At 50.1% G+C, this 14,981-nt stretch overlaps 2 protein-coding genes across 2 annotated transcripts; both read left to right on the plus strand.

Moving 5' to 3' along the window:
• The first annotated feature begins 1,231 nt into the window (after positions 1 to 1,231).
• Positions 1,232 to 8,892, plus strand: PSME3 (proteasome activator subunit 3). The gene is made up of 11 exons (XM_060081149.1): positions 1,232 to 1,511; positions 2,199 to 2,231; positions 2,355 to 2,417; positions 2,613 to 2,717; positions 4,118 to 4,166; positions 4,951 to 5,063; positions 5,277 to 5,345; positions 5,482 to 5,549; positions 5,649 to 5,703; positions 5,829 to 5,915; positions 6,507 to 8,892. Exons 1-11 carry the CDS (start codon positions 1,470 to 1,472, stop codon positions 6,585 to 6,587), a joined length of 765 nt encoding a protein of 254 aa, XP_059937132.1. The 5' UTR covers positions 1,232 to 1,469; the 3' UTR covers positions 6,588 to 8,892.
• A 70-nt stretch (positions 8,893 to 8,962) lies between these two features.
• On the plus strand, positions 8,963 to 14,571 carry AOC2 (amine oxidase copper containing 2). The gene is made up of 4 exons (XM_060081148.1): positions 8,963 to 11,360; positions 13,322 to 13,607; positions 13,839 to 13,968; positions 14,305 to 14,571. The coding sequence occupies exons 1-4, from the start codon at positions 9,554 to 9,556 to the stop codon at positions 14,569 to 14,571; spliced, it is 2,490 nt and encodes an 829-aa protein (XP_059937131.1). The 5' UTR covers positions 8,963 to 9,553.
• The last annotated feature ends 410 nt before the right edge of the window (positions 14,572 to 14,981 follow it).

Here is a 14,981-nt window from a genome sequence, read left to right on the forward strand (position 1 = left end):
AACCCTTTTACACCCTTTTAGCTTGTCACTTCATCTGAGAGGCCTTTCTTGGCCATTTTAACTAAAATAGACCCCTGGCATTCTCTACGTCAGTCATTTTTTCCCTAACATTTATCAGATTTTGCAATTATGTTGTCAGTTTACTTTCTGGTGTCTTTCCCAAGTATTAAGTCCCAGGAGACCAGAGAACTTGAGTCTTGTTTACCTTTGATTTCCCAGAACTGTGCTGTTCAATACAGGAGCCATTAACCACATATGGTTACTGAGTACTGCAAATGTGGTTCCTCTGAACTGAGATGTGCAAGTGTAAAATTCATACTGGATTTCAAAGACTTGGTATGAGAAAAGAATGTACAAGATCTCATTAATATTTTTTATATTGATTACATGATGAAATAATATTTGGTTAAACTGGGTTAAATATATGATTAAAACTAATTTCACCTGTTTCACTTTTTAATGTGGCTGCTAGAAGATTTTAACTTACGTAAGTGACACATTATTTCTAGCCTCTGAGATGCTGCTGTCTGAGCCTAGTCCATTTTAGAGCGAAATAACCAATGTTAAGAGACCATATGAGTGGGTGAATTAAGGGTTAGAGACTCTGCCTTCCATGAGGAAAATGGATACAGCATTGCCCTAGAAGTTAGGAGATCTGAGTTCTGGTCTTGGATTTTCTGGAAACATTGTGTAGACTTGGACAAGCACTACCGGCCTCCAGGCATCAATTTGCCCATCCATCAGGCAGTTGATCACTGAGGTCTGAAAGTGTATGAGATTAAGTGGCTAAATGGCAGAGAAAGGTGGGGAAGCCTGGTGCAACAGGACATGTCTTTTGTTAGGCTCCAGCCTAACACTAGAGCTTCGGCTAAGAGGAGGAGGCGGCAGAAATCACAGACTAGACGCCCCAAACCCAGCGCGGGGACCGTCGGCTTCCTCGGTCGACGTCACTGGGGCGGGACGGCGTCGTCGGTCGGGTCCCCGCTCGAGGCGGAAGCGGCTCCGAAGCTCCCTTCGGAGAAGGAGAGTGCCGGGATAACAGAGAAGCAAGTAATCCCCGAGTCTCTTTGAGCCTCAGATCTCACTAAACCACCCTTGGCCACACTCCCTTTTATTTCAGCCGTAGACCGTAGAGGAGCCGGGAAATAACAATGTCCAAAGCTGAACCTCAGCGCGGCTGCGCAGGGCATATGCGCATCCTCGCCAAAATCCCGGCGATTGTCTGTGACGTAACTTCCGGCGTGAGCGGCGAAAGCCGGGAGGGCGAGCGAGAGAGGGAGCAGGCAGCAGGTACGGGCAGCGGGCGGGCGGACGGACGGCACGAGGGGAGGGAGCGAGAGAGCCGTGAGTGAGCCAGCGAGGGCGGTCGCGTCCCGAAAGCAGCCGATATTCCCGCCTACCTCTGACCCCCTCCCCGGAGCCCACAGCGCCTCCGGTCTCCAGCGGAGCGGACACGGCCCGGCCCGGCCATGGCCTCGTTGCTGAAGGTGGATCAGGAAGTGAAGCTCAAGGTAACGGCACCGGCCCGGGCCTCCTTACCCCTCGCTTCGGTCCCCGAGCAGTCTGACCGGCTCCCCACTCCCCATGGCGTCTTTGTCTCCCTGGGGACACCAGCCCTGAGCTTCCGCTCGGCTCAGCCCAGCCCCCCACTCCCGGGACAGCATTGGGGGAGAGGATAATATGGGATGGCCTTTTGTACCCCGTCTAATAGTGGAGAGCCCGGGGAGACCTCCGCGGACACGTGGTGGACTTAAGTTCTTTAGGCCAGTGACAGCTGGAAGTCCCCCAGCCCAGCAGCGTCCCCGCCTCCGGACGCTGCTGCTGCCCCTGCCCTTGGCATCAGGCCTGCCTCGTATCCTGGGCCAGGTTTGGATGGTGGTTGACAACGTTTGTGAGCTCACACCTCCCCCACCTACCTGTCTTTTGTCTGCTCTCAAAGTCAGATAGCTTCAGACACAGGAAGGGAGGGAGGGAGGGAAGACAAGCGGGTGCTGCCCTCAAGCCCGGCTTCCCTCTCCTGAGATGGAGAAATGGATCCTCAGAAAAAGAAAGTATTTGCAGTCTGGGGGCCTCTCAGCTTCTCATACGATTACAAGGTGAGGGGAAGACAGTTGGATTTGGGTTTCCCCATCCTGCCCATATTTCTGTTGCCAGGTAGTGACTTACTCGTAGTGAATTGCTTTCTTTATTAATTTTAGGTTGATTCTTTCAGGGAACGGATCACAAGTGAGGTGAGTGAAATAAATAGAAAAATGAGTGTTGGTTAATAGTCGGGAGTTCCCCAGAGGAGAGATACCTGTAGAGACAGACCTTCCCACAGTTACTAATTCGGTTGTATTTTCCCTCATCTTTAGGCAGAAGACTTGGTGGCAAATTTTTTCCCAAAGAAATTGTTAGAACTTGATAGTTTTTTGAAGGTGAGAGACGCTTTTCTTTTCCTCATATTCCCCCATTTTTTTGCCCCCGGTCTTTCTGTCAAATGGGACAAATCATGTGTTAATTCTGTTTTGTTTTGTACTGTAAAGCGCTCTCATTTCTTGCCCTTTAAATGAAATACTTCTTTGTTCATCTTGAAAAAACTAATGTTTTGGGGGTGGGCTTCTCTCTTTCAGGAACCAATCCTAAACATCCATGACCTAACTCAGATCCACTCAGACATGAATCTCCCAGTCCCTGATCCCATTCTTCTCACCAATAGCCATGATGGACTGGACGGTGTATGTGTCCTATATTTATCTTTGTGTTTGGAAGCAATAGGTTCTCTGTTCTTTATTCCTTGCTCAGTTTGAACATATACAGAGGGGACAGTGGGATTTGGATCTGGGAATGAGGATTCTTACAGATGTTATGACTAAAGTGCACCCCCTTTAGATCCTGATTTTCATTTGTAGCATGAAGTGAATATGTTAATGTTACTCTGTTAGAGTGAGTTTAAAAATAGGACAAATAGCTACAGGTTCCCTCAGGTGATCTGGTCTGTCCCCAGGACTCTAGGCAAGACTTTTCTTACTCGTTTCAGTGTCTTGAGTGTTGTTATGGAATGAACAGTTCTTCTTGCTATGTAACTGCAGTCCTAGTCTTTGTGTATCTTTAGTGCCTGGTCTTTATCAGCTATATATCCACATTTTATTATAACACTGATGGCACTGTACTGTATTGTTCTTTGTCTGCATTACTGTCTCATTGATAGAACTTGCAGTTCTGGAAAGCAGAAACTATCTTAATTATCTTTGTATCCCCAGCACCTAGCATTGTTCCTAGTACATAGCAGGTGCTAAATACATGTTTGTTGATGGAATATTGCATTTCTTTGTGGAACCAGCGGATTTGTACTTATTCCCCTAATTATCCTAACTCTGCATTCAGTGCTTCATTTTTCCTGCTTTTTATAGTATCCCTCCTGCCTAATGGCTCGATTTTGAAATTTTTAAAATTTATTTATTTGGCCGTGTTGCACGGCTTGTGGGATCTTAGTTCCCCAACCAGGGATGGAACCCCGGCCTCTGGCAGTGAAAGTGCCAAGCCCTAACTACTGGACCACCAGGGAATTCTCCCTAATTGCTTAATTTGTTATATTTCTTGAAAGGTTGGTCTTCCCAACTAGAGTTTAAGTTGCTTTGTGGCAAGAATCTTTTTAATTAATTAATTAATGGCTGCGTTGGGCCTTCGTTGCTGCACGCGGGCTTTCTTGAGTTGTGCCAAGCAGGGGCTACTCTTCTTTGCGGTGCACAGGCTTCTCATTGTGGTGGCTTCTTTTGTTGCAGAGCATGGGCTCTAGGCGTGTGGGCTTCAGTAGTTGTGGCATGTGGGCTCAGTAGTTGTGACTCGTGGGCTCTAGAGTGCAGGAGTTGTGGCGCACAGGCTTAGTTGCTCCGTGGCATGTGGGATCTTCCCGGACCACGGCTGGTACCCATGTCCCCTGTATTAGCAGGCGGATTCTTAACTACTGCACCATCAGGGAGGCCCCAAGAATCTTCTCTTAAAGCCTTGTATGTGCTTAGTAAATTGTGTGTAAATTAATAATGGGGTTGAGGAAGGGATTAAACTTGCTCGAAGGGTAGCTTATGGTGGGGATGTAGGTGTCAAGCAGGCTAATTCCCATCTTTTGTGTCTTTAGCCCACTTACAAGAAGCGAAGATTGGATGAATGTGAAGAGGCCTTCCAGGGTAAGAGCTCCCTTCACTACACCCCACCCCAGCCTTTCCTGGCCTGCAGCCCTGAGTTGCAGGATGAATCTTGTGTTCTCCTGGCCAGGAAGCAGGATCTGAATTTATTTCCCAGACGTTAGCATTCCCAAGTCCTCCAAGCATTGTCATTTAGCACTGTAAACCTAATTTTCCAGTTAATAGGGAGGGTTTGTCTTAGTGTAGACTGCCAAGGGAGAGAGGTTGGAGGTGGCTACACATCACAGATTTTTCACAGAAGTCACAGTTCCATATCATTTTTTCCTCTTCAGTAATAGTTGGTACATTAAGTCTATAGAGCTTTTTTTTTTTTCTTTTTTTTTTTTTTTTTGCTGTACGCGGGCCTCTCACCGTTGTGGCCTCTCCCGTTGCGGAGCACGGGCTCCGGACGCGCAGGCTCAGCGGCCATGGCTCACGGGCCCAGCCGCTCCGTAGCATGTGGGATCTTCCCGGACCGGGGCACGAACCCGTGTCCCTTGCATCGGCAGGCGGACTCCCAACCACTGCGCCACCAGGGAAGCCCCCTATAGAGCATGTTTTAATTTCTTTATTTTTCAGAGTTTTGGGATACTTTAGACACCCATTTGCTAATCCACATGTTCTCTTTTTTTGATTTCGTTGGGGGTGTCAGGGTTTATAGATAGAGTTGTGACAGATAAAAGGCAGAGGTCATAGCATCTCATGGGTCTGGGAAAGAGAGAAAGGGGTGGAGTGCTATGTCCTACCTTCCATCCAAATCATTTAACCTTCCTCATGTCCCTGTCAGGAACCAAGGTGTTCGTGATGCCCAACGGGATGCTAAAAAGCAACCAGCAGCTGGTGGACATTATTGAAAAAGTGAAGCCTGAGATCCGGCTGCTGATCGAGAAATGCAACACGGTGAGGCAGGGGCTGACCCCGAATAGCCTGGCTTGAACTATGCAAGATGATGGATATGGGGCTGGAGGCGTGGAGATGATGTGGGAATTGGAAGTCTGTCTTGGCTCCTGTGCTCCTGACATCTGGCCCCAGCAGCATGAATTGTATACTTCATGGCTTCAGTAGAAAAGGCCAAGGTCCTCATATGTATATTTTGGTCTCCTCACTCTCCAGGTCAAAATGTGGGTACAACTCCTGATTCCTAGGATAGAGGATGGGAACAACTTTGGGGTGTCCATTCAGGTAATGTGCTTGCATTAGGAACTGGAGAGGAAGGTTTGGGAGCTAATCTCATGTCCCCTGCTTTTCTATTTTCCCTTTCTCTTTGGTCTGCCTTGGGGTGACATGGAAGTGACTTTTGACGCAGTTGTTTTTTCAGGAGGAGACAGTCGCAGAGCTAAGAACTGTTGAGAGTGAAGCTGCATCTTATCTGGACCAGATATCTAGGTAGGGCTGCTTGGGCTTGGCCCAGGAATTGGGGGCTGACGAGGTGGTAAGCACTGTCCGGGGTCTCCTGCAGCTTCCTCCTCTTCTCTCTCCTTCCAGATATTATATTACAAGAGCCAAATTGGTTTCTAAAATAGCTAAATATCCCCATGTGGTAAGTAAGGGTTTTGTAGGCCGAGGGCGGAAGTGGTAGGACCGGGAGGAGCGGCTGTTCCTGGGAAGAGCCATGTGGGGACAGTCAGGCTTTGGGAACTAGCCTTTTCTCCGCCCCACTCTCAGGAGGACTATCGCCGCACCGTGACAGAGATTGATGAGAAAGAATATATCAGCCTTCGGCTCATCATATCAGAGCTAAGGAATCAATATGTAAGTAACCTTGGTCCCTGCCCACAGTTGCTCTGGCTTCTCTTAGTTCTGGTGATCATTTTCTTGCCGCTCTCTGGGGGTTGAGATGGGGGGCGGGGGGTGGAGGTAAAATGAGTGGAACAAATTCTGCCCATTAGCCGAGTGATGAGAGCTATGAGGTCATTGAAGGTATCTAGCTGGGCATCTCCCTTCTTTCTACCTGGATGGGAAAGGGCACAACATAGAATAAGGGTGAAGATGTGGGCGTTAGAGTCAGGCTTAGGTTTAGAACCAGTCCTACTTGTAATGTGTGGCCTTGGGCAAGTTTAACCTCAAACTTCAGTTTCTTCAACTCTAACACATTAAAGGACCCAGTGCAATTCTTGGTATGTTAAGTGCTCAGTAAATGTTATCTATTAGACTCTTGGGCCCTGGATATACCCAGGTGTGCCTGGGGTATAAGAGAGGTAGTAGGGTGAGTGATGCAGATTCAGGTGAGTGAGATCTGGGTTATGTGAGTGAGTGCTTGGGAGTTTGTGGCGGTTTTATTTATTTTCCTAGTGAGGTAGGGGGTACAACAGACATGTGAGTCCCTGATCCCTCTTCTCCCAGGTCACTCTACATGACATGATCCTGAAAAATATCGAGAAGATCAAACGGCCCCGGAGCAGCAATGCAGAGACACTGTACTGAGGCCAGGGCCAGGGCCAGGGGACTCTGTGAGTCTGGCTCAAGACCGACATTGCCTTGGTTTGTTACATGACTATCGTGATGGGGAAACTGGCTGGAAGTAGTAATCACACCTCTCTCTGTTTTTAGTTAGAGTCTAATGAAACTCTCATGTAGTTCTGTGACGTGTTTACCTCTTTTTTCAGGCCTCAGGAACTCTTCTATTTCCTTCCCTAATACCCCACGCCACCCGTCCTAATTTCTGGAGACATCCAGATTTGTGTACACAGGATGTTGGCACAAGAATACTTGTGTTTTTTCTCCCTGGCTCCCTCCTGTGTCTTGGGCTTTGTATTTCCCCTCTTGATGATTAGTTGGTTAGAAGCTGAGGGAACTGGAAGGAGAGTGCTAGGTGTTTTGTAGGAACTGGGGCGGAGTGCGGGGGGGACCAGCTCATTTCTTCCTGTTGGGAGGTTAATGTCCCTGGACAATGTGGGACGTTGCATCCTCCCTGCCACAGTCGCCCTGGTGATGACTTCGGGTTTCCCATCTATATACATTGCACCTTGAACCTGATCATGACAAGAAACACCTTAGACCTTCTGTCAAGTCTCTAGCTGCTTCAGATGTTTTTATAACTAGGATTTTCACATACACATATGTGCGTGATATACACACACGTACACACATGCAGCACATACATGCCTTCCTACTCTGTTACTTGATGCCCTCCCCTCCCCCCAGCCCTGCCCACCCCCCAAACCCTGTCTCTGTGTCACACACACACACACACACACACGCACACACACACACACACACACACACGCACACACACACTCAGAAGGTGTTAGGTGTCTTAGTCCTCATCCACCAGGGCCCATTGTCTCCTGATATTGTAGCCTCTTGGTGCCCGAGGCTGGTGAGTTGGAGGACAACTGAAAGATGAGAAGCAGGGGTAATGGGTTCCCCTTCCTCTGTGACTCGGGTCCTTTGGGGCATTTTTGCAAAGGCTGGTCCTCTGAATCCCGGTTTCCTCTTCCCGGGCCAGTTGTAAATTGGGGTGGGGGTCTCTGCAGCTGTGAGGCCAGATGCTGCTGCTCCTACTGGGTTTTCCCTTTGGGAAAAAATGTTTTCTTATTTATAGTATTGTGCTTCCAGGGAAAGCGGTCACTTGTGTGTATATGTGTGTGCATGCACACACATGCATGTACACATTGTGTGTATGTGGAAATCTGCTGGGCAAGTCAAAACCATAGAAGAGTTGCCTCTTATCTCATCTTCCAGAGATGTCACTTGTTACAGCTTTTGTGTTAACCCTCATCAACCCCCACTTTTATTCTCCCACTACTGGAGAGTCTGCTGGTGATTCTCTGTGTCTGTTTCTGACTTGTATTCTACCCCCGTCTCTGTCTTCCAACCCCCAATCATATTTCCATCTGGATGCATCATTTTTCCTCCCAGTATGCTATAGAGAAGGAGTTAGGATGCTGTCTTCCCATGAATAGTACTCAGTAACAAACTAACTGCATTTTAGTTGGGCAATGCCCCTACCCACCCTTAGACCCCTTCCAGCTAAAACCGTTCCGTCCGCCCACCATGTGTTTCTCAGTTTCCCTTTTTTGTTGGATTGTTCCCATGTCCCTCCTCCTCACCACCCTTGGATCGTAATGTAAAATTCTTTTACCGTGTCAAGAAATTATTAAAAATACAGGTACTTTGACCTCTTTCTAAAGCTGCAGACCCTGATGCGATGCTCTGGTGGCCTGGGACATACCCACGCTTACATGTGTGCACATTGGGACACCCACCTCCGCATATACCTCCAGCCACCCTATTGGGTGTCTTTATACCAACTGAGCTGCCTCTTTTCTCTGGAATAATGGAAAGGCTGAGGCTTCTGCCTACCAAGAGGCAAGGGTGGGTCCTTCATTTGTCTTCAGTCTGAATTAAATGAAAGTTAGCTCTTCCCAAACCTAAGCTGCCTTCTACCCTCACAAGATCCCAGCTCCTTCCTTCCTTCCTTCCTTCCTTCCTTCCTTCCTTCCTTCCCTCCTTCCTTCCTTCCTTCCCTCCCTCCTTCCCTCCCTAGTGATGCCCATGAACTGCCAGTAGGGGCTGCTCTAGTTCCGTCTGTGGGGAATCACCTGGTTCAAGGCACACCCGATCCCGTCATTTTCTTTGCTCTATACTAAAAGTTCCTTCTGAATAATGTCTTAAGTTTCTTGCGGAGATGCCAGGGACTCCTGGTTTTTGGTTTTCAAATGAATTGGAGGGCTACCTAGCACCTTAGCTCCCTCTGAAATAAAGTTTCCTTAACTTCCACCTTGCAGAGTAGCATTCTGGTATCCAATGATTTGGTATCTGTTGTCTCTGCAAAAAAAGATTTAAGGTCTTGAACAACGGAGGAACATCTGCTCTATTCTGTTTCAGAGATCAGTCCCAGTAGCTGACAATTTTTGGATGCCTACCCCGCGTCAGGCTGTTGAGCACTTTACGTGCCTGATCTCATTTATTCTCCATGAATCTCTAGGGTAGTTTTATCCCTTCTTTGTAGGTGAGGACACTGAGACTTAGGATAAGTAACTCCCCTCAGGTCACACAGCTTAGGGACCTGCGATTGGTGTACAAATCGGACTGCTGCGTCCAGGCCTTCACCACTCCTTTCTCACCGACTAGATGGCAGAGGCCTGAGACTACAGATCAAGGGCTTGGTCTTAGGCATCTGGCAGAACACAGTGCTTACTGCTGAACTGGGCAGTGGATCCTGGAAATACTGGGGGGGAGTGCCTGCCAGGAGGTAGGAGAGTGGACAGTTAGAGTGGTTGCATGTAGTACACGGGACTTGATTGGGCGTCTGAGATTTGCATACTTCCTCAGACCCATTCTGGGTGGAAGGTAGAGTTTAGTGTATATACAAATGCCCTCTAATCTGGTCTAAATGATGGAGATGGGTAGTGGGTACTGACCGTGCTGCTGGGAGGAGTTCAGGGATGGGGAGAGGCTATGCACGTGGAAGTAGTACCTTGAGCCAAACCACAGAACAGAAAATTGGAGCAGAATTATATAAATCAAGGTCAGAAATTTCCCGTCCAACCCACAGGGTGGAGTTTTCACTATTCCTGTCCATCGTACTGAATATAAGCCCTGATTTGATGTCAGTAAGTAGAAGGAGCAGCTGGCGGGACTCACTTCAGCTCTCGGCATTCACCATGGACCTCAGGGTAGTCCTCGTGTTCCTGGCACTGTCCCTCATTACCGTCTTTGCCCTGGCCTATGTCTTGCTGACCAGCCAAGGTAGCTCCAGCCAGCCTCCCCGCTGCCCCTCTGTATCCTACAGTGCCCAGCCCTGGACACACCCTGGCCAGAGCCAGCTGTTTGCAGACCTGAGCCGAGAAGAGCTGACGGCTGTGATGAGCTTTCTGACCCAGAAGCTGGGGCCAGGCCTGGTGGATGCAGCTCAGGCCCACCCCTCAGACAACTGCGTCTTCTCGGTAGAGTTGGAGCTGCCCCCCAAGGCTGCAGCCCTGGCCCACCTGGACAGGGGGAGCCCCCCGCCTGCCCGGGAGGCACTGGCCATCGTCTTCTTTGGCGGACAAGCCCAGCCCAATGTGACTGAGCTGGTGGTGGGGCCGCTGCCGCACCCCTCCTACCTGCGGGATGTGACTGTGGAGCGTCACGGGGGCCCCCTGCCCTATCACCGACGCCCCGTGCTGGGAACTGAGTCTGCCCAGATGTGGAAGCATTTGGAAGAGGTGGAGCTCCCCAAGGCACCAGTCTTCCTGGCTTCTGTCTTCAACTACAGTGGCTCCACTTTGGCAGCTCTGCACGCCACCCCTCGTGGCTTGCGCTCAGGGGACCGTGCTACCTGGATAGCTCTCTACCATAACATCTCAGGTGTTGGGATTTTCCTTCACCCTGTGGGGCTCGAGCTACTGCTGGACCACAGGGCCCTGGACCCTGCCCGCTGGGCTGTCCAGCAGGTCTTCTACCTTGGGCACTACTATGCAGACTTGGGTCAGTTGGAATGGGAGTTTAAGGCTGGCCGGCTGGAAGTGGTTAGAGTTCCTCCACCCCTGCCAGTTGGGGCCTCATCGCTGCGATCACGGGTCTCCCCAGGTCCTCTTCCCCCTCTTCAGTTCTCACCTCAGGGCTCCCGGTACAGTGTGCAAGGGCACCTAGTGGCGTCCTCCCTTTGGACGTTTACCTTTGGCCATGGGGTGTTCAGTGGCATGAGGATTTTTGATGTTCGGTTCAAGGGTGAGCGAGTGGCCTATGAAGTCAGTGTCCAGGAGTGTCTGTCTGTCTATGGTGCCGATTCACCCAAGACAATGATGACCCGATACCTGGATAGCAGCTATGGACTTGGCCATCACAGCCGGGGCTTGGTGCGGGGAGTGGACTGCCCCTATCAGTCTACCATGGTGGACATCCACGTATTAGTGGGCAAAGGGGCAGTCCAACTGCTCCCGGGGGCTGTGTGTGTGTTTGAGGAGGCCCAGGGACTACCCCTCCGCAGGCACCACAATCACCTTCAGAGCCATTTCTATGGTGGTTTGGCCAGCTCGGCCCTTGTCGTCAGGTCTGTGTCCTCTGTAGGCAACTATGACTACATTTGGGACTTTGTATTGCACCCAAATGGGGCGCTCGAAGGGCGGGTCCATGCCACGGGCTACATCAACACAGCTTTCCTGACCGGGGGCGAGGAGAGCCTCCTCTTTGGGAACCGCGTTGGGGAGAGAGTGCTGGGGGCGGTGCACACGCATGCCTTCCACTTCAAACTGGACCTGGATGTGGCAGGTGAGTGCCCAGGGGATGAGGATTGCGAGTTGGGGTGGGCCAGAGGGAAGGGAGACCCGCACATCAAGCCGGAAGAGGCAAGAGGGTGGCATTCCAGCACCACAATTTATTGTGGCAACAGCAGGGACTGATCTGAGTGTATTCAACTGCAGTCAGCCTAAATACTGGGCTTATTGGGTAGTTGGCAAAAGGTAGAGAGGGTTCCCCCGCCCAGCCCCTCTGACCCGCTGCGATTGTGAAACCAAATGTGATGGCTGCGCTGTACTAGCTGGCTGCCTTAGCCTGTCTGTGGGTGGTGAACTTGCCCTGCCTGTCTGAGGCTGGACACGGCTGGAGTTGGGGCTCCGAGTTCTTCCTAATTCTGAGAGTCAGTGGAGGTGGGGAAAGCAGGGGCCTGAACAGAGATAGGGAGTAGTCTGTCTAAAGAGCTTCTCAGAGTGGAGGTGGTCCGGGGGCCTGAGAAAAGGAGGTGCTAGCTGGGGGCTGCTCCACAGGTTTTCAGACAACTGAGGATACAAGACGGGAGCCCCATCCGCCTCCTGGGGAGGACCATCCCATTCCTGCCAGCACATGTCATCACAGTGGGCTCTCTGGTGACATGGCAGGCATGCAATAGGCTTGCTGCAAGTGTAGAAAGGGATTTCTCAAGTAGGGCTGTAAGCACAAAGGGGACTTAAAGCTCCTGACAGATTTTTGTCCAGAACAAAATAATTAACTTATCAAGTTAGACTATTAGGCCCAGAAAGAAAATTAGGAATCCATCAGACCCTCTCCATTTTACAGTTACGGAAACTAAGGAGGGTGGGGGGAGATGGGTCAGGAAGTGGCTGGCTGCCCAAGCATAATGCACTGTAACTCAGCATATTTCTTGTGAAACATTTCCATATTCTCTTGAGTATAAAGATGGCGTGTGTGTGCATCTGTGTGTGTGTGCTGTGCGGGTGGAGGGGAGAGAGCTAAGAAAACAGCATGATTGAAATGCTATTTTAAATCATGCATTTTAACTAGGTTATTCTTTGACATATTTGGAATATGACTATTTTCTGACTTGAAGTTTTCTTTCCAGCATTTTGGCATTGAAGAGCCTTGTCTTAAGACATAAATAACATTCACTGGACCAGCGTGCAGCACAGGCTGGTGCTGTGGGCTAGAGAGTCTGTGTCAGGTCCCTGCACACAGGACAGCTGGCAGGGGCACTGGCTTCAGGGGGGTTCCCTGTGTGCCAGCACATTCATATGAGTCATGCCAAAAGGAACTAGCAGTCCAAACCTGCAGAAAGAGGATAAGTGTTCCAGGGCTCTCCCAGACAATTTAAAGATATAAATCTACTTCCTTGTAAAAAAGACAAAGTGATACCTGCCATATTGAGAAAAAAATCAAAGTCTGAGCCAGGAGGAGTATGCAGGGCACCACGGAAGGGGATTGGGTTTTTCCAGCCGGCTTCTCCAAGACAAATATCCCTTTCATAGTTAGAAGAACGTTATTAGCCACCTGTGTGTGCTTTTCCATTTATAGAGCTCAGCCACAGAACAGCTTTTCTTATGCCCATTGTAGCGATTCACCAAGTGAGAATCAGAGAAGCAAATAATTGGTCCAAAGTCTATTGGGTAGACCAGTGCCAATAGAACTTTCTGCAATGATGGAATGTTACCTGTCTGACTTGTCCAATATGTTAGCCACTAGCCATGTGTAGCTATTGAGCACGTGGAATGTAGATAGTGTGACTGAGGAACTGAATTTTTAAATTGAAAGAGCCACTTGTGACTGGTGGTAACTGTGTTGGGCAGGGCAGGTTCAAAGAAGGCGGGCCAGCCCTCAAGTCCAGACCTGGCTCCCAGCGCAGAGGGCTCTCTGATGAGCTCTGCTGTCCTTTGTCAGGCCAGTGCAGGGGGCATCACGGAGAAAACAAGGGACCTGTCTCACCTGCTGTGGAACTCCTCTCCCTCCCCTCACCCTGGCAGGGCTGAAAAACTGGGTGGTAGCTGAAGACGTGGTGTTTAAACCTGTGGCAGCCCCTTGGAGTCCGGAGCACCAACTGCAGCGCCCACAGCTGACTCGGCAGGTCCTGGGAAGGGAGGACCTGACAGCTTTTTTCTTGGGGAACCCCCTTCCCCGCTACCTTTACTTGGCTAGCAACCAGACTAATTCCTGGGGTCACCAGCGCGGGTACCGAATCCAGATCCACAGCCCTCTTGGCATACACATGCCCCTGGACAGCGACATGGAGAGGGCCCTCAGCTGGGGGAGGTGAGGAGGGCCCTGGGCACTGGGTGGTAGGGAAGGACTGGTCCCCTTCCCATCCCAGCTCTTGAAGACCCCAACTCACTAACCTCGATCATTCACCCCTGGACCTCTTCTCAGATCCAAGTAGATATGGGACGGGAATGGTCTCACACAGAATCTGATCCAAAGGATTTCTGGGCTGGTAAAGGCCCTTGACATTTTCTGACACCACCTTCCTACAACGTTCCTGGTCAGATACCAGCTTGTGGTGACCCGGAGGAAGGAGGAGGAGTCACAGAGCAGCAGCATCTATTACCAGAATGACATCTGGACACCCACTATGGCCTTTGCTGACTTCATCAACAATGAGACCCTCTTAGGAGAGGTTGGTAGCCCTAGGGGCAGAGGAAAGGAGCTCCCCTAAGCCTGGTGTCTTGGCTGCCCGGCCCCTGGCTGTAGGATGGAGGGAATGGTAGGTTTCCAGTTCTTAGATTAGGGGCCAGGGAGTTCCCTGATGACCAACATGGGTCATCTCTCCTGGGGGTGAGATTAGCCCTGGGACCACCCTACAGCTTCTTACATGGATTACCACACCTGTTACTTGGGCCTGCAGCTGGGCAGAGGTAGAAGCAGGGCTGAGATTGGAGATTGGGGATTGTGGCTGAGGGGGGGGTTCTCTGGGTCTCGCCTCCAAAGTCTCCAGCTCTTCCTCTTCCTGCAGGACCTGGTGGCTTGGGTTACAGCCAGCTTCCTGCACATCCCCCATGCTGAGGATGTCCCCAACACAGTGACTCTGGGGAACAGAGTTGGCTTCTTGCTCCGACCCTATAACTTCTTTGATGAGGACCCCTCCATCTTCTCCCCTGGCAGCGTCTACTTTGAGAAGGGCCAGGATGCTGGGCTCTGCAGTGTCAATCATGTGGCCTGCATCCCCCACCTGGCGGCCTGTGTCCCGGACCTGCCGCCTTTCTCTTACCAAGACTTGTAGCCCTGAGTGTGTGGTGGGACATGGGCGGGGCGGAGAGGGGGTGCCGAGACATGTACCTTCCTCTCTGTTCCCACTTCCTGCTCCCCTGACACTCGACCCTTGGGAAACCGCCTCCTACCACATAAACCCCCATATATCCTTTGGTTAATTCTTATTTCCAGTTCATTTTTTTAAAATGATGAATTTATACAAATGACGTTGATATTAAAAATACTCAAGCAAAAACACCACAAATCCTACCACTCAGAAAAAGCTAGCATTCACATTTGGTGAATGTTATACCAGACATTTCTTTAATGCATGTGCGTTGAAGTGGAAGAATAGATAGAATTTTGTAAAAACTGATGGTGTGTGTAATTTATAATAAAAAGTATTACAAGACTTTTACTTGAATTTCTTCTCTTTGACTT

This window comes from Mesoplodon densirostris, chromosome 18 (assembly GCF_025265405.1).
Source record: "Mesoplodon densirostris isolate mMesDen1 chromosome 18, mMesDen1 primary haplotype, whole genome shotgun sequence".
NCBI lineage: Eukaryota > Metazoa > Chordata > Mammalia > Artiodactyla > Ziphiidae > Mesoplodon > Mesoplodon densirostris.